At 46.7% G+C, this 20,975-nt stretch overlaps 1 protein-coding gene across 1 annotated transcript; it reads right to left on the reverse strand.

The window, feature by feature from the left end:
- Positions 1 to 1,299: 1,299 nt before the first annotated feature.
- Positions 1,300 to 20,975, reverse strand: mymx (myomixer; the record flags this gene model as incomplete). The annotated part of the gene is made up of 24 exons (XM_079229571.1): positions 1,300 to 2,092; positions 2,188 to 2,340; positions 2,812 to 3,029; positions 3,131 to 3,188; positions 3,275 to 3,360; positions 3,477 to 3,568; positions 3,682 to 3,768; positions 3,863 to 3,937; positions 4,062 to 4,196; positions 4,842 to 6,767; positions 8,882 to 9,259; positions 9,599 to 9,754; positions 9,840 to 10,023; positions 10,345 to 10,562; positions 11,491 to 11,643; positions 12,097 to 12,291; positions 12,671 to 12,806; positions 13,898 to 14,154; positions 14,658 to 14,807; positions 15,053 to 15,202; positions 15,652 to 15,751; positions 15,891 to 16,024; positions 19,584 to 19,746; positions 20,959 to 20,975. 24 exons carry the CDS (start codon positions 20,973 to 20,975, stop codon positions 1,827 to 1,829), a joined length of 5,487 nt encoding a protein of 1,828 aa, XP_079085697.1. The 3' UTR covers positions 1,300 to 1,826.

A 20,975-nucleotide genomic window follows, 5' to 3' on the forward strand; every position in this document is an offset into this window, starting at 1 on the left:
ACTTGTCTTCTCTTGTGGAATCCAAACGTTTGTAGTCCGTGCAAATCAAGGAAATAGGTGCCATGCGTGCATGCAGCAACTATGTGAATTTGCCAATCGTATCCTGAATGTCTATTGGGATTATTAAATTGCCCACACTAATAACACGCAGATCAATGCAGTGGCACATGCATGACCTACGTGGTGATTTTTGTGTATAGAGTGGACCACCTGCGGCTGCATTTCACAGTTCTGTGAGAGTCTGAGTCACGCAGCATTGTGCTCCATATAGAGTCATGGTAATGGTTTGCTGACCTGCCATGATTAATGCCTCTGCAGGGTGCTTTCGACAAATCTGTACCGCAGACGCAGAGCCTGGTTTCCGTTCCACACGCTACTGTAGCTGGTGTGTGTGCAGCGTGCCAAGACTCCGCTGTGACTTTTGGCAGTGCTGTACGATCCCAGAGGTTTGAGCAGTGGTTGTGCCAAAACTGAGATCAACATTGTCCAACATGCTTCCAACTGACGCTTCAGCTCCAACGGAAACGTATCTGCGATCACCTTTTTAAAGTTCAAACAAACGTTTCAAAAGCGGCACTCTTGAAGTGGCACCTCAACTGCTTTTATCTTTCACCTCAACTGACAGTTTGACTACGTTCAGTGAACGGAAAATTCATCTGCCGAATGGAAACTTGACATTAACATTTTTAAGTGCTTAAGCGATTACACCTCCACTGATTTTGACTGCTTTTGGCTCTCACTCTTGTAAATACATTTCAACTGCTTCAAGTGCTATTAACTCAACCGCAACTCCCAAACCCCCTCACACAAGTAAACTCACAATTTAAGACATTCAAACTTATTTTCTTCAGACCCTTTTTCTAGTTCTTCATGTATTCCAAATCATCTAAAAAATATATTTTTTATTTTTACCAAGTGAGCCATTTCCCCCTCTGCTGTAACGAATCTGTCTCTCAGACCTCTCGAAGGAAATCGCTGACTATTTTGTAATGCTAAACACTCTTTATGCATATGACTCATCGTGCAGCCATGATGTCTGCAGAGGATGTTTGGTTCATCAGCATAAATGCGGTTGATTATGGATTTGTTTGAATCATGTCTTTTTAATATGCAAAGAGGAGGCTAATGATGTGAAGATGTTCTTCGCCAGGCCCGGCCTTTAATCTCTCTCTTCATCTGATCTCCTTTCTTCAAAGCCTCCAGAGATGAGAACAAAGCTTGAATAACAGACTCCACGACTCGATTCAAAATAAATATCATTGAATAATCACAGCCGAAGCAAATCACTTTTTTTTATGTTTTATTATGAATAGTCTTATACATTTTGTATTTAAAAAGTGTTAATATCAAACAAGCTCGAGCAGTATCAAACTGCTGATTTTAATATGAGGAAGAACATTTGTTGGTGCACCACACGCTGTACATGTGACGTGTCATGTGTTCATGATATTTGGTTATGCTTGGTCATAACTGAGTCAGTTCCTCAACTGATTTACTCAATAACTCGACAATCCCAAAACTATAAAAAGGAAATATTAAATAAGACCGGCAAAGAAACGTGTTTTTCGAAGAATCACATCTACAACTACACGGTGCACACTCACTCACACAGTACTGCTCCTTTCACGAGAACAATGAAAAAGAACCGGAAGTGATTTATATAAAACACATCAAAAATATAAAACGTGGTAGCTCTTCGGATCATAAATACAGTCAGTAGTAGCGTTTTTTTGTTTGTTTTTTTGCTTTTCAACAAATATGTGCACTGCACTTTAGAAACTATTTGTAAAAAAAAAAACTTTATTAGTAAAATACTTTTTAAAAACTCAGATGTCCCTTTTACCGAAGAACTTCTTGAAGACGGACTTGCTGCGTGGCCTCGGCAGGCTGGTGTAGCTCCTCAGATCCGCATCCTGATGGCCGTCCTGCTGCCACCCAGCGGCGGCCATCAGCGGCGGCCCGGAGCTGCTGCTGATGGACGCGCCGTCCGACGACTTGTCTCCAACCACGAGAGTCACACAGTAGTTGGAGCCTCCTTCCGGGCCTCGGCCTCCAGGTGTGTGCAGCGTGGGTTTGATCCTCTGAAACGTCGCTGAGAGGAGACGGCAAAAACATCTGTTTATGATTCCTCAGACACGTTGTGACACGTTAAGTTATCATTGAGTCGTTTAATAACTGCAAACTCACCTGACGTGAAGGAGTGGGAGCGACGCTTGCTGCTGAGCCAGTCGTCACTGCTGGAGACGGGGGAGCGAGGGGAGGAGGAGGCGTCTCTGGATGCCGCAGACTGTGACAGCCTGTGAGTCACTGTCTGCTTTAAACTGTCTTCATCATCATCATCTAGCGAGAGACAAAAGATTTTGAAAAGCAGACATCAAGAACAGAAGAGAATGGGGACAAAAAGGGGAACATTTACTGAAGTAACAGATGTGTGCTCCTGTGATACTCCAGTTGTTTAATCTGTAGGAAGGCAATACCATAGCTCCCCCTAGTGGAGCACACTATGCCTGCAGCAGACGTTCACCATTTTCTTTCCTGGTTGGGAGACTCATGACAGACAGTCTGAAACACTACAAAGCTAAATGATATCCTGAACTCCTTTTTCACTTTTTCACGCCAGAGTAAAAGAGCAGACAAAACCACCTTGTTTGATGAAATCACTGGAGGGAATATGAATAAAAATCCCATTCAATCGATAGCTACCACAGCAGAGTGCCTCCTCTAACCAGCAGTGGCTCGGTGGGGGCTATTCAGTAGCCAACAATGGAGGGTGTGAATGTGGAGCAGATGCAACCCAGCAGAGGGCCTTACCGCGGCGGCCTGCATCTGAGGACGAGACGGTCGACCGCTCGTCCACACTCCTTAAACGGCTCCTCTGCGCGTGACTGAACTCTCTGGTGAGGACAAAGATCTCCTTGGTCTGGGCGGCGCCCGGCGGTTTGCGCCTGGGGAACGTGGAGGTGACATCGTGGCGGGAGGAGCAGTGGCATTTGGCGAGGCCGTGACATCCAGAGCAGAGGAAGGGCTTTCTGAACAGGTGGGAGGGGGAAAAAGTTTTTTGTTTTAATTACAAAACATCACTGTGAAGATTGGCAGCATCCTTCTAATCGAGAGAGGCGTCACATCTTACAGGGAGATGGGGAGGTCTTGATCAGCGGGTACGCGGGACGACACGGACTCACTCAGACCTTTTTAAGACGTAGAAAACAAATCTAGAAATCATTTTCACATCAATCCAGCGTTGGCAAACAATAGCTCTGAAATAGATATGTACCTGTGCTTGCTTGTATTTTCATCATCCACTTCTTCATCAAGAAGCGCGAGGAGGCGTTGAACAGATACTCGGAGCCATCGCGGAGCCTGAGGGCCAGAGAGGACGAGCGTTACATCCCCAGAGTGCTCAAACACACAGCTGTCTGTAGCGTCTATATACAACACCATCGCTGTGATTTAGTGGTTATTAATGAAAGTCTCACCGGAGTCGAAAGCAGTTGGGTTTTTTGGTGTACTCCGGTGCAGGTGAGCACTCGGCTCCCATGAGGTTCAGCGGCAGGCCGCATGCAGAGCCCTGCAGCACAACACTGATTGATCACCGTTCACTTCATACTCTCCAGTTCAATGATTCATCATCTCTGTTCTCCAGGGCTCTTATTGTTGTAGTTTCGTTTTTTTTCTGCTTACCCTCAGTGTATCCTTTCTGTCCTGGTAGAAGCACAAGGTGTGTCTGTATAGGACGGCATGGTAGGAGTTCCATCCTCTGGAGGCAGCCTGTGAAAATAAGATAAGAGTGTGTGCTGCTGACTGCAGGGCTTCACATTTGCTGACCGCGCTGGCTTACGAAGAAAAGCGGAGCCTTTCTTACTTTTTTTCCTCCCAGCTGCAGCTTCTGCTTCCTCTCCAGCGTTCCCTCCATAGACTGCAGCTCTGGCTTTCCACTCTGAGAGGGTGTAAGTTAACACCAACGTTAAGACAAAAAGGGAAAGTCCTCTCTGTGGTTCATCAAATGAGCCACATTTCAAAAAAGAAAAGAAAAGAAAAGAAAAAAGAGCTTAACACATTACCAGGGTTATACAGCGCCCTCTTGTGGCCACATATTCTTCCTGCATCTCTATGATGTTGAGGCTTTGCGAGGCTTTTCTTTGCCGACAGACGGCATCCAAACCCATACGGACTGACAGTAGACTCATTGATTGGTCCTGTTCAGAAAGAGAAGATTACTCAGTCATCCCTGATGATACAATAGAAGTTGTTCATGCAAGTTGTGTTGCCTTCAATACCAACACCAGAACATGGGTAAAAGCTACGGTCCAAATACAGATTCAGGGCACTGCATCGCTGCATACATGAGATAATTGACACACTTGATATTCTATAAACATTTTGATGTATTACAATTGTGTTAATTAAGATTATAATAAGTGAGGCAAGGTGAGTTAATGTTTCATTCGCCAAGTTACTTAAATACACTAACTCTGGTGCTATCTTTCTCTCGACATGCTGATGTATTCGGTTTTGTTTGCTCAGGTTTGAGATATTATGAAGGAGAGGAATGAATATGACTCATTGTGGCGCTTACAGAAATGAAACATGAGTTTGTAAACTCCTTTATAGGACCTGTCAACTTTTTTTAATCATAGTCTTTCACTGCTGTGAGCATAATAAAATAATTTAGATCCCTTCCATCTTGCTGGTCGAGACATATCTCAAAACCTGAGCAAATAAAACCAAACATGACCTCATGCCTCCGTACCAGTAGGAATATGTTTGAGTTTTGTAATTTGTGTGAACTGATCCGAGTCTGAAAGGTTTCAACATCACAGTATCTCAAACGCTGACCTCACCTTCAAAGAATCTGCATGCTTGTCCACCTCCTCCCCGACCTTTGCCTCCTCCTCCTCCTCCTCCTCCTTCTCTTCCTCCTCCTCCTCTTCTCTGTATTGATAGATATATCTCTGATTGTCGCCCACATCTGGCAGCTTCACTGGATCAGATGCCGTCTCGTTCACAGCCACCGAGGTCTTGCCGGCTGGTTCCCTGTTCGAAAAGGCTGCCCAGGACCTCCTGTCTCCCGTGGCCAAGGGAGGGAGGTGACCTTTGGGGCTTTGCTCCTTGTCGTAACCCAGCAAGCTCTGAAGGTAGGGGGGCAGTTTAAACTCTGCCACGAGGAGGTTGGGAGCCGAGGCCGTGACCAGGTTCCTGTAGAGCACAGCCGGGGTCTTGGGCGAGGGTGAGCAGGAGAGGGGCTCCCTAGACTGGTCTGAGGGCCCGTGGTTGGGCTGGTACATGATGTCTGAGCAGACGCTCTGTCTGTAGTTAGTAGTCCGGTTCCAGATGTCCTCCAGCTCTTCCTCTTCCTCCTCAAACTGCTGGCGGTCGAGGTGCACAGGCTCTGTTTCTAGCTCTGCCGATGGAGCCGATGATGTGAAAGTGTCCTCCTTCGTTTTAGCGCAATCTAGACCTCCCACCTCGAAGGACATGAGCCTCCCCACCACACCCTTGGGCTGCAGGTTATCTGGACCCGGGGCCTCGGTGCACAGCTTGATGCTGCTGGAGGTGGAGATCCCAGAGTCGACCGAGTCCTGGCGAGCACTCACCACTGACCTCAGATTCACGACCATATGAGAAGCTTGGCTCAGACACTGAAGTCTAGGACTCTCTTCACGCACAATCTCGGGTCTTGCATGTTTATGATACTGGTGTCCATTTAGGTCTCGGATGAGTGTGTGGACACTGGGGCATTCGCGTTTAGGCGCAGCTGCATTTGGGGCTCGGTTCACATAAATAGGTAAATGGGAATGCTGGCTGGTTCCGTCTCTTTCCGCCGTACTGGTTTTAACCTCTGACGACATTCTGTCCCACTCCTGTTCTGCGCACTTGTGTAGGCTGAGGTGTGTTTTAGACAGGTCGTTACACGGTGCAGTCTGATCCTCATCTCCTGCCGGGGAGAGAGGAGGTTGAGGCTGGGAAATCTTTTCCACATCAGGCGGATCTTTCATTCCAGCTGTCGCAGTCCGTGTTTCAGTCAAACTGAGCTCTGCTGGGCTGTGTGTGACGGCGGGAGTGGGCCGAGTCTGTTTGAAGGAGCTCAGGGCTGTGAGTCTCTGGGAGTGGGGATCCGGGTCAGTCCCCGCTCCTTTTTTGGACTCCGGCGGGGCGATGGTAATGATGTCCTGGATGCTGGGGATTAGGGTCATGTCCTTCGGGAGGTCGAAGCTCAGCACAGAGCCCAAAGAGAGGAATCTGCAGTGGCTTTTCCCTTGATTTGTGGCCGTCCCATCTGAGACCACATATGGAATAGTGCTGTATTCTCCAGCGCATTCCGTGTCGATGTCCCTCAGCAGGGGATTCTTTATATAGGCCATAGCCTCTACCCCATCTCCTCTCTTCTGTGAGCTCTTCTTCCTCCGGCCTTCCTTCAGGGGCCATGTGTGCGTGTCGTACGTGATCATCTCGCAGTCATAATAAGGCGTCCCTTCTGTTTGCTCCTCCACTCCCATGATTTTCTGAATGGTGTGTCTGCGAGCATCTTTCTTCCTCTTCCTCTTCTTGCCCATCCTCTTGAGGCTGCTGAAGATGGAGCTGCTGCCGCTCCCCACCGAAGGGCGGAAGGTTACGTTGGTCTCCGAGGGAGACGGCGAGGAGGAGGCCAGCGAGAAAGTAGGGGAGGCTGAGGCTGCAGAGCGGCTCTTTTGGCGGGGAAAGGTGATACTCTCGTACACGGGGGCCACTGCCAAGTTGCTATCCTTGACATGCAAGTAGGTACTAACCTAGAGAAAAAGAAAAGAACGTTAGGTGAGCTCTCGTGTCGTTGAGATTGTAAACGCTTCATCGCAAAGAGTTAACCCCAGAGAGACTCATGCGTGCCGCAGGCTGGAGCCCTGCAGCCCTCCGCGAGAACAAGAGCTGTTTTATGTGTAACAGATGAATGATGATGATGATGATGATGATGATGATGAAAAGTGAATCTGACTAAGACCAATAGCTACTTTTTGGGGACAAACATCAGCTCCTTTTCCTCCATGTCCCACACAGCCAAGAAGACAATGGATTCAGGAATGTACAAGCCTCGCACAGCAATGCAAATGTGTATATATAGGAGAGAAAATAACATGAAAGACATGAAAATTAGATGCAAGGACATAAAGAACACGGAAATGATTGCAACCACACACTTGCAGGACTTAATCAAAGTCATATGTGGCTGCACATGCCGTCATATGCAGCTGTAATGGCTTGACCTTTCAACTCTGTGACTAATCTCTTGTTTCTGTGGAAGCCCCAGACTATAAATCACTGTGTGCAGTCTGGGGGCCGTTCTTGAAAAGTTCAGCACCAGTTCTTTTGTCTAAAGAGTTGCGAGCCTGTGTTGGCGTTCCAACACAGGCGTTGTTGGCGTTGGCGTTGTTGGGCAATCCGGCCCGGGGGGCATTTTTGGAGCGCAACTTTCATAGGAAGCGAAGGTGAGGTCACTCATTCTACAGCCGCAGAAAGACAAACAAGACCAGGTTTGCGTCAAGCGCTCAGTGCAATGACAGAAGGGGAAGAAAGAGCTTCTGTCAACATCCACAGCGGAGAGGAGACTGTGTTGTGCTTTTCTTACTCATCGCCCTCATTCTGTATCTGCCATCACTGCTCTCGAGTTGTAGAAATAAATGTTTTAATGACGGAGGTACGTTCTGATCCATTGTCTGGTTTTCAGTTGGGAATTTTCTAACCATTTGGCAGAGTTTACACAAGACTGACGGGGCAAAATGACTGCCGACAGATTAGATGGATTCACATTCACAATCTAAAAGACACATATTTGTTTTCTGCGCCTCAAGCTTACTTATACATCCTTGTTTTTAATGCTGGAAAGCATGACTCCTTTAAAGCCACTTTCTTATGCCACAAAGTAATCAATACACTTTAACAAGAACTTACATCGCTTTTTGGATTGGCATAAAACTCTGTATTTGGTATACAATTCATTGTATGCATTATAGTAACTTGTAGAAAACTACATAAAGTGAATAAATAAATATACATTTCTTTCTAAAAACAGAACAGATTTTTGTTCATTAATTGGAGATCATATTCTAGTATTACACTTCTGTCATTACGTCTGTATTTTCACAAATGGATTGTAAAATCTCTTTTCTCCATCCCATTGGAATGTGCTTCATTAAAATTTAATTTATTTGGTTTCATATTTGCATTCATGGCCACAGTTAAGTAGGACATTATGAGTTTAGACAGCGACATGGTTTGTTATCTTTTCTCACTTTTCTTCCATTTGCTGTACATTTTCCAGCCGTGGCGACTTGCAGACATGGGCGTGAGTGGATGATAGCAATCTGGCATGACTCGCTTCCCTCCACGCTCACGCCTGGCTCACAGATGAGCAACAGCACAGTGAAGCTGAGGACCGGCTGTACCTTGTAACACGGGTTAGTTAGCAGAACATGCCGACCCCAGAACACAACTACACACGGCATGCAGTCCCGGCACACTTTGAGACGCAGCATGCAGCGCCAATTCACAAAAAGCCATTTACCTCGTTTGCACTCTGCCGATAAATCTTTCTCTTTCTCTTTAAACTACCAAAAGTATTTTCCAAAAGCCCCTGGCAGCGCCTCCAAAAGCTTTTACAGGCAGAAGATTGAGGCTGAGGGAGAAAATGAGGGAAAAGTAACACATGAAGGCCAAACGAGAGGGAGGAATGACCAGCAGCAGATAGTCAAGGAGGGAGATCCCATGCAGTGTCACGACAGAGCATTGGTGTAGCACTGGAAACAGCGACAAGTATAAGTTCCTTCAGTACTTTCCAGGGAGAAATGTATGCATCAGCGACAGTGGGGTTTGGTGACTTTCGGTGTGAAGTAATGAGTGTGTTTCTCACCCTGTGGACGGGCTCAAAGGTCTCGTCCTCTGCCTCGTCCGGCCTAGCAGGCGGGTCAAGCACCTGAACCCGGCTGTCCCCTTGTCCCCCAAAACTTAGGATGAGGTTGACCGTGCCCCCTAAAGCAGGGCTGCTCGGCTCTTTGAGGACCACAATGGAAGATTTGGGAGACTTTGAGGAGGCGGCCTTGCCATCCTGCGCTCCGATACTGTTCATAACCTCGTACCCGTCCTCTAACTGCTTCTCCTCCTGCTGCTCAGCTTGTCTGGACGGCAGCGTCGAGGGTTGGACGTCCGCTGCTGCCTTTAATTCGTCTTCATTGGCGGTGACGAATGGGGACGGGTGGGACTGGTGGGCTTCCAGCTCAGGAGACAAACTCTATGGAGGAAGCCATGGAACGATATGTGAGGAAGTATTCACATTGGTAAATAATGACTGAATATGTATTCCTCAAATTTTGAATGGCAGGGAACATGTTATTGCCATTGTTATTGTTATTAATCTTTATTTGTTTGATTGTTACGGTTTTGTGACTTATTATGCTGATTCTTTATTTTTGTAGATGCCATAATCTTCAGCACTACGTCAGGCTATGAAATAAGTTGTGTTTATATAACGGGTGAAAAATGACGTTGTACAAAAATATTTGATTTCCTAGGGCTTTGGTTTCTTACACTTACGCATGTCCCTACAATAAATGCCTCGCTGCTTATTTACCTCTGTCAATGGCGTGCACATGGTGGCCTCAGAATAAATGTTATCTTGTAAAGGCTCCTGTCTGCTCTGCTTGTGAAGCCACTGTTGTTTCTGAGCCCTCCAGTGCACCGAGATCCACCCAAGCATACTCCTCAGCTCCTCCATGCGCTCTCTTACCTGCAACACATTACTCAGAGTTTGTAAAAAAAAACGATAACAAAGAAAATCAATATATCCAAGGATGTCAGTGAGTCACGCTCACCATCTGTGTGAGGTGGTGTTCTTTGTCTAATAAATTCCTCCCCGAGAGCGCCAGCTCATCAAACTCCTCAAACTTCAGCTCAATCTGCACGTCCAGCTCGGCAGCGAGCGGCCTCTGGCCCTCCCTCCCAAGATGCAAGGCGGTATCTGAGAAAATGCACGACCTGGTGTCTTCTGTCCATGAGCTGTTCAGAGGAAGAGGGGGAGGTGGCGGAGGAGACAGAGAACAGGGCTGTGAGAAAAGCCATACATTCGAGAGAGAAAAAACATGAGCATGACCAGACTCTCCCCGATAGAACAGACATTCATCGCCTTGTCACACCCGGTCCGGGAAACGCACGCTGACCTCCTCAGCACGTCTTAAATTATGAATTTCACCAGGGACCAAGCTTGACAACGAGAACATCCTGTTCTTCCCAAAGATATTCTAATGAGCAGATGTCCTCGCAAAGATGATTGCGAAAGAACGTCTGGCAGAAAGGGGTCACGGCGTCCCGCTTGCTTACATCATGGCGAGGTAGCTCCTGAAGAAGTCCTGGAGCTGCACGAACTCTTGCAGACGTGACTTGTTCTCCGTCGTACTCTTGCCCAGCTCCGTCCAGCCCTCCAGCATAGCCTGGATCTTTGCCCCGAGCATGTGCACTCTCTCTGGGCACAGTTCCTCCAAGCGAGACGTCTGGTTCTCCATCTCCTTTACCTCCTCCCTGATGACTTCATAGTCAATCTGTGGAGAATCACAACAAAGATCTATCATCTCCCATCATCCTCTGCATCACTCAAACAGCCTGTACCAATTGTATCTCTGCTTGACTATGACCTCACCCCCATAGCTTTATACATATCATTCGGCTGCAGGCCCATGTGGTCTGCATATGGGCTGCCGCGCTGCAGCGAGCTAGCGATCTTGACCACTTTTTTCTCCTCTGGATGAGGCGGTAATTAATAGCGCTGAGGGGTTCTCTGGGAGTAATGCTTCACAATGTTTCTCAGCTACAGCAGGCCTCGAGAACGCCGAGTTGTGGATGCCTGTCTGCTGACGGCACAGTTATTTCAGTTTGGGGGATTAGGTCATCTCTGCTCTTCAATGGTATCGAGTCCAGACAGCTGTGTGTGCGTGTGATAAACATAACACTGCCCAAAAAATGACTCACACAGGACTTTACCAACATCACATCTCCAACCCTGTGACCTCCGGATGCAGAGAACGCTACCCACCAGAAACACACGCACATTTGAGAGCGAGCAGAACAATGATTCACACAGGCGTAAATAAATATCCCGTTTGTATAATAAACTTTTGCACGCTCTCTGTGTGTGTGTGCGTGTGTGCGTGCGTGTGTGCGTGCGTGCGTGCGTGCGTGTGTGTGTGTGTGAGTGTGAGATTGCACGGTGAGGTTTACATATTAAATCAAACACAGCACAAAGCGGGGTGGGCTGGCTTTTTTTTTTTTAAGATGTGAGAAAATCTGGCACAACAGGAAACAGACTGTGGAACAATGTTTTAAAGGCGAGTGCACGAAAGAGAGGAGGGGGGGCTTCCTCGTTTTCATGACACCAAGCAAAGATCAATCATCCAAAGTCAATGGATTGGAATACTGGATCGTCTGAGCACCAGTGCATCATTTTGAATGTTTACACCGGCCTCCTCTCACCTCCAGGTGGTCCTGCTTCTCCTGCAGAGCCTCGAGGCCGCAGCGGTCTGGCTCACACTGGACGGCCATGTCTGTCTCCTTCTCCAGGATGTCCAGGCCCAGCTCTTTGCTGCGGCATAGGAACTCCTCCACGTGCACCGCCAGGCTGGCGTGCTGGCGAGGCGCAAAGTCATTATGAGTATTCGTAGGATGTCATTAAGTTATTATGCTACACTGTGTATTATTTGTTTTCCAATGAGAGCCAAGTTGGTGTTTTTAATTGGTGTTATGAAGTCTCTTCCGGGTGTTTTTGTGTATGTGTGTGCGTGTGTGTGCTATTTTGACAATTATCCTGCTTTCTTACCAAGAATAAATCGGATTAACGCGAAAACACTCATGCGAGGGGGAGTGGTGGCTCGTTTGGGGCCTATAAAGTACATAGCCACAGACAAAAGGAAACCAGATGTGGCTCTATTGGTTTGTGCAGCTGTGTGTGACAGAAGTCGAGGGACTTCAGCACCATCTAAGATCATAATAACTTCACAAACATTGCGGCAATCATCGGATCTAATGAAGTCGAACTAGAGCTCTCAATTGTTTGACACAACCTGACTCCTGTCTCCGTACCTTGCTCAGCAGCTCATGGATGGCCTGGTCGTGGCTCTGCGACCGGCCTCTTTCCCTGACGGTGTCATTCAGCATCTCCACGGCCTCTCGTAGCTCCTCCACAGGGTCCCCCATGCTTTCTATCAGGGGCTCCCCACCGCCACTGCTTCGGAGGCACAGCAATGTAGGAGCTGAGGAAATCTCACTGTGAAGAGGCTGTTGGAGAGAGAGAGAGAAAGAGAGAGAGAGAGAGAGAGAGAGAAAGAGCGAGAGAGAGCGAGAGAGAGAGAGAGAGAGAGAGAGAGTTGTTTTCAGCCGGGTCCAATATCATTAAAAACGATCTGTCGCATGTTCTCATATGTGGTATCTTTGAGGTGGTACCTCAAAACAAGAGGGGTGACTTGGTGTGTCATGTATAAAGTAGAGAATTATTGATTGAATAATTTTGAGTCACATATAAAATTCCATTCCACGTGGTTGTGTTGGGTTGGTGGCAGCTCACATACGGAATATCTCAAAACCAAACCATTAGGTGAAGAGATTCTATCTTAATTGAGGTGAAATTACCCTTTAAATGCCACTCTTGGTGTCTCACCTGGCCCAGGCTGTACTGACTGCCGCTGAGCTCCTGGCTGTCCTCCAGCTCCACGCGCTCCAGGAACTCTGTCAGCATCCGTGTGTCCTGCAGCTCTGAGTTCTGCTGGGTCAGGGCACTTTGGACACGATGGTACCTTGGACACACACACACACACACCAGCAGGGATGTTTTAATGACCAGCTACACCTCAACTGTACTCCGCATATGTACAGTACTGCATCCTTCAACAGAACCACATTACAGAGGCCGCTAGCAGTAAAGTGCTGTTTATATAATCGTATGTCATTTGTCAAGTCAATATTTCCTGTACTTCAGGGCATGAAGTTACCCTGTCTGTGCAGAGTTTATGTTTGAGATCGTAAATGGAGCAATTTCAAAGGGTATTGTTTCTAGGACAAATGAGCCTTAAATGTGCTTGTGTGTAGTGTTAAATAATGACATCATCCCTAGGGCCTCACAGCTGCTGAGTGGGAGCCTCCACCTGCATCAGTGATTCCTCAGACTACACCGTCCCTTCAACCATCTAACACCCCCACCCTGGAAACACTTATACTGGGCCCTTTCCCTTTCTGTATTTTCTTTGGTTAGCTTGGTGTTCCTTACAGAGTCTGAACTTGTGTTTATGGACACAGGTAGGTACGTCCAGTAAACCAGCCGACATCATGACTTTTTACTGAGAGTCCATGGCAACCATCTGTCTTTCGAGGGCCAACTAGTGAGTGAGAGGCGTCATTTTGCAAACATGGAGCCGGTGACTCTGACACACACTGACAAGCTGTGGGTGAAGTGCATGTCAGGACTGTGGGGTCGGCCTCACTACGTGCCGCATGAATCACAAATGAATAAACTCGAGCCGTGCAACGAATGAGCGCATGGAGAGCATTTTATTTTTGCCAACTTGGACAAAGAAGGATGCATATAAGTTCTATGCATATATAGACTGTATATATATTTTTGTGGTTTACAGTTGTTTATCTTAAATATGAACTGTGGATTTCATGAACAAACTCTTCCATGTTGGATTGCAGACATGGCAAGCCCAAACCTGCGACTTCTTGGAAACACTGACAACATTCTCTCTCTGATACTTTATTTTTCCTGACCACAGTGTCGAGCGAAACCACCAGAGTGTGATTGTTCGGATCCATAACACGAGTCGCCCGCGATGACAGACACCAGGGAGCTACTCCTGACCCCTCCCCTCTCCTTCGCTGACAAACTCACTTTCTTTCCACCTCCTCCATGCGCGCTGGCAGGCCTTGTGTGTGTGGGTGACTGTGGCTGTGAAGGCGCTCCACCTCCCGCCTCAGCGCGCGGAGCTCTGGGCTGCGGGCCGCCACCTCTTTCTCCAGCAGACAGCTCTCCCTCTCGGCCATGCTCATGGTCTCCGGGTCGCCGGCAAGAGCCGATTCCTTCATGGAGAGCTCCACGGACTCCAGCCAGGCCTCCAGACTGCCCAGGGCCTGGAGCACCTTTACAGCCTGTACAGAAGCAGCGAGGCTAATGAGTTAGAAGTCTTGCTGCGCTCATTTGGAGTGATTTTGGCGCAGTGCCAAAACAACCAGAGGTAATGTACTGTACAAAGAAAACAACGATAGGTTTTCCTCATGGAAGTAGACCATGCTCTTTTGCAATAAAACTTTCCAACTAAGTCGTCAATCTGCGGGGATTTGCAGCCTCTTTCCATCCCGTAATCGAATTATATGAGTAATTTATATCCCTTGGATTACCCTTCATAAATTCTGGGGAATATACCTGTCAGACTCTTCCAATTAAGATGGTGAAGATGAAAGTAAATGAGCTCTAACCACGAGTGTATGTGAACAGCGGAGGCTCAGGGCCAGCAGAAAGCTTCTCCCAATGGGAGAACTGATCCAGATTCATTTGTCATAACCATAAATTTCCCCTATAACTTCAGAGGTAAGGCAAAGCCTGGGTATGACCCAAGAGGAGTGCCTGTTGTGAGATATTTTATGAACCTTACCCTAAAACCCAGCTCCTCTGAAGCCTGCAGAAACACTGCGTTCCTCTGGTGCCTCCTCCGCAGCTCCTCCCACAGGACTTCCAGCTGGCTGAGGAACTCCTCTATCTTGGCGCTGCCGGAGTGCTGAGCGCGGACCAGCCCGTGGCCCTCCTGAGGACGGAGCGTTAGACTGATGAGAGCATGTGATGACTAAGGACTGGGATTCGCATTGCGAAATATAAACTGAAGTTTAGGGCAACTAAAGATGAAATGTCAGCTCGTTATTTGATTAATACACAAACCAGGCCTGTCGAGGTGCCCAGTTGGCCCAATGTAGGGGGATATTTTTATGCAAGGCATTCATCCAGTGCTTATGTTAAGACAAACTGTGAATATGACAGTGTGCCTTGGCTTACCCGTTTGACCACCTCTATCCTGGCCCTGTTGGTGAGAATTTCTTGCTCCAGAGCGTGTTGACACCTCCTGGCTGCCTCCAGCCCTTCAAAGCTGGCTATTGTACACACCTGTGTGGCCATGGACACATTGTCTTTCAGCCAGGACAACGTCTGTGAGAGAGAGAGAGAGAGAGAGAGAGAGAGAGAGAGAGACAGAGAGAGAGAGAGAGAGATATTGAGAGAGATTGAGAGAGAGAAAGACCGGAACAGAGGAATATGATAAATGGGAGAACGGGAGACATTTCGATGCCACAGGAAGCCCAGTGACCAGGATCCAAAGTAATGTTCCTCACACGGTGGCCCACCAGGCAGTGCACAGTCACGGCTGAATGCGCGACAGCTTTGTCTCATTTAAATGTGTGACCTAATGTCTGTGGCTGGTTACGAGACCAGGGTGTTGTAGCTGATGAGTGCAACTGCGGGGCTGACAATTCATAGAAATAAATACTGAGGGTTGGGGGAGTCACATGATTTTACTCAAGTGGAACCATTTTTTGTTTTTCGACAAAGCATGGAAACAGTGTCAAAAGGTGACTTCCGGTGTAAAAGCGTCGGGTCACCTTGTCGGCAGACACGGTGAACTTCTGGAGCTGTGTGTGAAGCTGTGGGTGGCCCCGCGGGGCGGCGGCAAGCTTGGGCTCTGCTCTGGGCTTCCTGCTGCTGCAAAGAAAACACAGACATGTGACTCCAATTATGACTTACATAAAGACCTCTCATTATGTAAGTCGCAGAGAGAGAGAGAGAGAGAGAGAGAGAGGGAGAGAGAGGGAGGGAAGTAGAAGCCAGGCCGAAATGTCACCTTTCCCCCTCCAATTGATGTCTGACGATGACATCATTTACACAGGCAGGGCCGTCTCCTGTGGTTGAGGAGGTGTGGTCCGCTGACGGCTGCTCCTGGCTCTGTGTTCTACCGATCCCACATTCAACCGTACTCTGTGGACAAAAGAGTCAAAGTCTTTGTCGGAAAAATCCCAAAAGACCAACGTTTTGTGTCTCGCTTTTGTCGGTCGCCCGTCGAATACAATGTCGACTGGATGCATAAACGTCTGAAATGGAGGCGTCGCTGTAGCTCTCTGCTCATGTGAATGTTACAATGCGGCTGCAGGCTGGACAGCGTGGACAGCTGCCCAGAGTAAAGCAAAGCCTCTCCTGCAAATGACACAAAGCATACTCTCTTACAAAAGGTTGGCTCTTCCCCGTGAAACAACCCAGGCCAGACTAAAGAGACAAGCTTTATCAGTTTAACAGCATCAAAGTGTGCAATAAAACCACTAAAGACAGCAGTGAAAGTTTAAATATGTTATAATTGCTTCATGAATGAACACATTAGGTCTAACAAGGTTGCCAACATGTGCTATACCACTCTGCTGACTAAAAAGAGCCATTGCAGTTGGAAATATGAGCCTTTTTTTAAAATCCCCAATCCCCAAATGTCATTAAATATCAGCAGGGTTTTTTCAGCCTTAGATACAGATTTCCATGGACCGTTCGCTCTTACTCTGTTTAGAACTATGCAGTGGAGTTTTTAGCGAGGTCAATGCAAGCGCTCAGCGCTGTAGACCTTTTCTATGCGCAGAAATAAATGGAAGACGTCAACAGTCACTAAGCCTCTTTTACAACAATCCGAGTGCTTTAAAGGTTGGCCAAAGGACTCTGCAGCAGGGTTTCCAATGAGAGCTGCATGGATCTGGACCGTTACAGTGGGATGACGGCTGGTCTAATTATCAACAGCAGTCCACTGCAAACATCTCAAACATTGTACTGTAACAGGACCTATTGCATTTAAGGTATGTGGTTTCTAACTGTCCGTCATTTAGAACTGTAAGGCAAAACCAAGGTTTTAAAAATAACTTTATAAGGTTATAAGGTTTTACTTGCGTTGCTTACCAAAGCTGGCTGGCATAAACATGAAACAATTACATTGACTGTGAATTAAGTCAAACATTCTCCTATGCTGACATTTCTATGTCTAACTATATGAATAATGCAGAGCTGTGTTCATTATTCTGTATAACATAATGTCTTTTTCATATGCCTGTAAAAACAGTGCTGACACAAGTAAGGTCTCTGCAACAATCAGCAAGGCAAATATGCATCTGTCAATGCTCTCACGTCAAAATAAATAAATCAAAAAGGCTGAATTTACACGGCCCGGCCAAAAAGCACAAAACTGCCATTAATAATGGTGTTTTATGGAGTAGCTTTGATTTAAGCACGCTATTTTCTGACTGGGCTTATAGAAGAAGTGAGTCAGAGAGCTGGAGAAAAGTGTCGCCTCCAAAATGATGCGAGAGATGCAGCCAATTAAAGGGGTCTAACATCATTCACTAACCTGCCAGTCATTTTATAGGCCGTTCTGAGTTTCATGGAGGCACATTATTGGCACATTTCTGTGCTAAAGCTGCAACACTAACAAACTACTGTGATTCATTTGACAGGGTTGATAACCGTCGGTGACGTGTCCGCCTCAGAAATGTGCTTCTGTCCTTTATCCTTCACAGTGGCTTCCACTCTAAACAACTCAATATCCCATTCTGCCGTACGAAAAATAATTATGTCAGGCACAGCCAAAAAACCTTGTCATTTAACGATTCGTCGTTTTCAATGGTACTCTCTGTTTTTAGACCTCATCCGATCATCTCCTGTTTCAGCATATCTCTCCCTATCTTGGTGCTGTTGATTCTTATCTGTTTTCTACTGATCCCCTGTCTTTCTGCAATGTGCTATGAAGTGATGTCAGCCAGGAACTATCACTTAGCACCAAGCCCATCTGGTCTGCAGCCCAGGCATCTGGCTATAATTAGTCCGAGAAACAAGACGATAGTCATGTTTACCTCCAGCGACAAGAGGCCATACTACTGCTGACACAGATATAGACGCATAGATTTGAACGCATGTACCCATGCACATGCACACAATAAAAACCGTTACTTTCAATCTACTGAGTCAAATTGCCCCAGAGGAGGAGAGACTGACAGAAGGACAAGTGTGTATGTTAGCATGTCTGCAGAAACACTGAAAGTGCTGTCTACCAGCACATAATGCAAATGCCTCAGAGTCACTGTCAGCCCACAAACCTGTGCAGCTGCACAAAAATAAATCTGTAATCAATGCCGCACACCTGGGGGCTGGAGTTAAAGTAAAGTATCTGACAAATTACTTTTACTGTTCAACTTGTGGTCAAACCATAAAACTGAGTTTCGCCTTTGGGCTCCAGGGTTTTGTTTGGAGTGTCTTATTAGTCCTTCCATAAAGAGTAACAAGAGCGGCTGCGACTGACAGCGCACCCAGGTAACTCCCAGCTCCCCGAGCAATAAAGGCAACGAGCTCAGCGCCTGCCTGCCGGCGTGATGGTTTCCTGTCACAGGTGGCAGAGCCTCAAAAACACGAGCAGTGAAATAAATGGAACCAGAAACACAAGGAGAATGGAAAGAGTGAAGTCTTCTCTCATCCGAGCATCTGGGCACTTTTTCACTGGGCAAAACGAGGCCAGAGGCTCAGCGGGGACTTCACGCAAGCTCAGGGTCAATAACAGGAGGGGTAGCATTGCATTATGGGATACCACTGGGCTGAACATAAATAGCCACTGTGCATTCACTTGCGGATTGTAAAGAGATTTAATGTGCTAACTTAAAAGCCTAAATATACACATAATTACTGGTTTTTAAACATACCACATACTTAAGTTTCTGGATAGACTTCTAAAAGACGCCAACAGTATTTCCTCTTAGGTTTATGAGCAGTGGGGTTACTATAGGGGAGCCCACGTGTTCAATAAAGGGCTGGTAGGCCTCCAAGGTGAGGAATGTCGTGTCTGAGGAATCCACACGCTCTGCAGATTATCCACTCACCCCAGACTGACCCACAGGCCATCTATTAATATAGTATTAATCCAACGAGTGTGTACTTTTGTTCGAGCAGTCGAAAGCCAAGATACTAAGTTTTGGGTCAGAAGGGGAAGGCTTATTTGCTCTGGCCCATCGTTCAGCTATGTTGTGCAGTCACGGCGTGACATTTTTCATGGAAATTTGTGGAATTCTTGTGCCAGGGTAAATAACACCTCCAAAAGATCTTCCTGTGACTCCTAACGGCCAAGATTCATAACACTGGGTTATAATCAACGTTAGATATTGCTCTATATTCTACAGCACTGGTGTATGGGTTTTAGTCTCATGCGGCTTCATCCTAATGGGCTATCAGATGATGTTACTAATTACAATTAACTAGCTGGTAGGGTGGAAAACCAGCAGTATGTTGGGTGCTGAGACTGGAAGCCACTGCTCTAAAGCACATAAAAAGACTGTTATTGAGGAAAAAATCCCTAATGCCTAAATAGTAAATCAGCTATTTTCCAAACCAAAGGACAAAGTGCGTCACTTTCTGCAGCCACAGATGTCGTAGGACGTGAAGGGGCTGATGGCGCTGTTCTCTCCCAGTCAAGAGCCACAGTGTGGTTTCTCCAGTAATAGAATGGAATACCGAAGCAACTTACCACGCAGCCTTTTAGGCGGTTCTGCTCCTCCTTCACCTCCTTTCCCATGATCCTTAGCGTCTCCGTTCCCACGTTGCACTGGGGTTCTCGGGCTGGTGTCAGGGGGTCGGCATCTTCCCTGGTGAAAGCGGAGCCGGTGGGAGGGAGTGTGGTCCTGTCACTCCTGCAGCAGGAGCAGAGCGGGAGGTTACCGCGGGCGCCGACAGCGGAGCTCCAATTATGGCTCTGGAGTTTTCGGCCAATGTTTGTGTTATTTTGTCTAAATAGCAGCTGATAAGACGGACGAGATGATGTCATATTTGGAGCTAAAGATAGCCCGCCGAATTGAGATGCTCTCGGCCTGAGAAATGTTTGGAAAAGCGGGAGATGTTGGAGATGGCTGTCAGAGCCGTGGCCTCGAGTTACTCCTAAGGGTATTCATTCTCATAAAAATGGAAAGTGTTCAATCTTCTTTGTCCATTGTGTAAGGACTGCATTGTTATCCATAGGCCAGTCCAACACCATGATCCAGTATAGGATGAAAACATAAAAACTACTGGATGGACTGAAATTACATGAAGCATGAATATTAATGGTCCCCACAGGATTTATCCTAACGATTATGATAATAATAATAATAATAATAATAATAATAATAATAATAATAATAATAATAATAATAATAAACTTCATTTATTACAGCACTTTTCAGAACAAAGTGTGGAAGTTTGATGGCCTTTTATATTTTGGGCATTATTCCAAAGAATGCCACGCCTCACTATGCATGTCAATGATTTATCATGGACCACAGCGCCTAATCACTACATAAATACTTGTAGCTTGGTTCCCATTTCACCACAGCATTTAAATGTGTACTCATTAAGTAGATACTGGTTCTGATGGTCAAAACAAAAGTCTAATGATGTAAAACTCTGGACTCTTAGTGAAGGCTATTAAAGTAACAATAAATGTGTTTTATAAATGCAATAAAAGTAACAAAATATGCTTGTAAACGCTGTATCTCGGCTTCAGCAGACTATTCAGGTGACGGCACGATTTTAATAGTGAGAAAGAGAACAGACCGTGTTGCCAACTTGAATCCGCATCAAGACATTATTCACCTCGTACAGTAATCAAACACGTGGCCAAATTCCAAAGCAGTGCAGAAAACTAAGCGTTACTAAAACTTAAGCGGTGGGCGGTGAGTGATGCTCTGAGTGGTGGTCGGCCTCCAGACATCCAGACAAACCGGTCCTTCACTTTTGCTTATAATTTTTCACTGATTCAAACCCAAATTCAACAAGGCTAATCAAGAGAGAGGGAGAAATCTTTATACAAACGTCAAATGGAAAAAACACAGTTCCACCTCAGTGGAAACCTGCGGCCGGCCAATTACTGGGTGAAACGGCGCAT

This window comes from Taurulus bubalis (assembly GCF_910589615.1).
Source record: "Taurulus bubalis genome assembly, chromosome: 14".
Lineage (NCBI taxonomy): Eukaryota > Metazoa > Chordata > Actinopteri > Perciformes > Cottidae > Taurulus > Taurulus bubalis.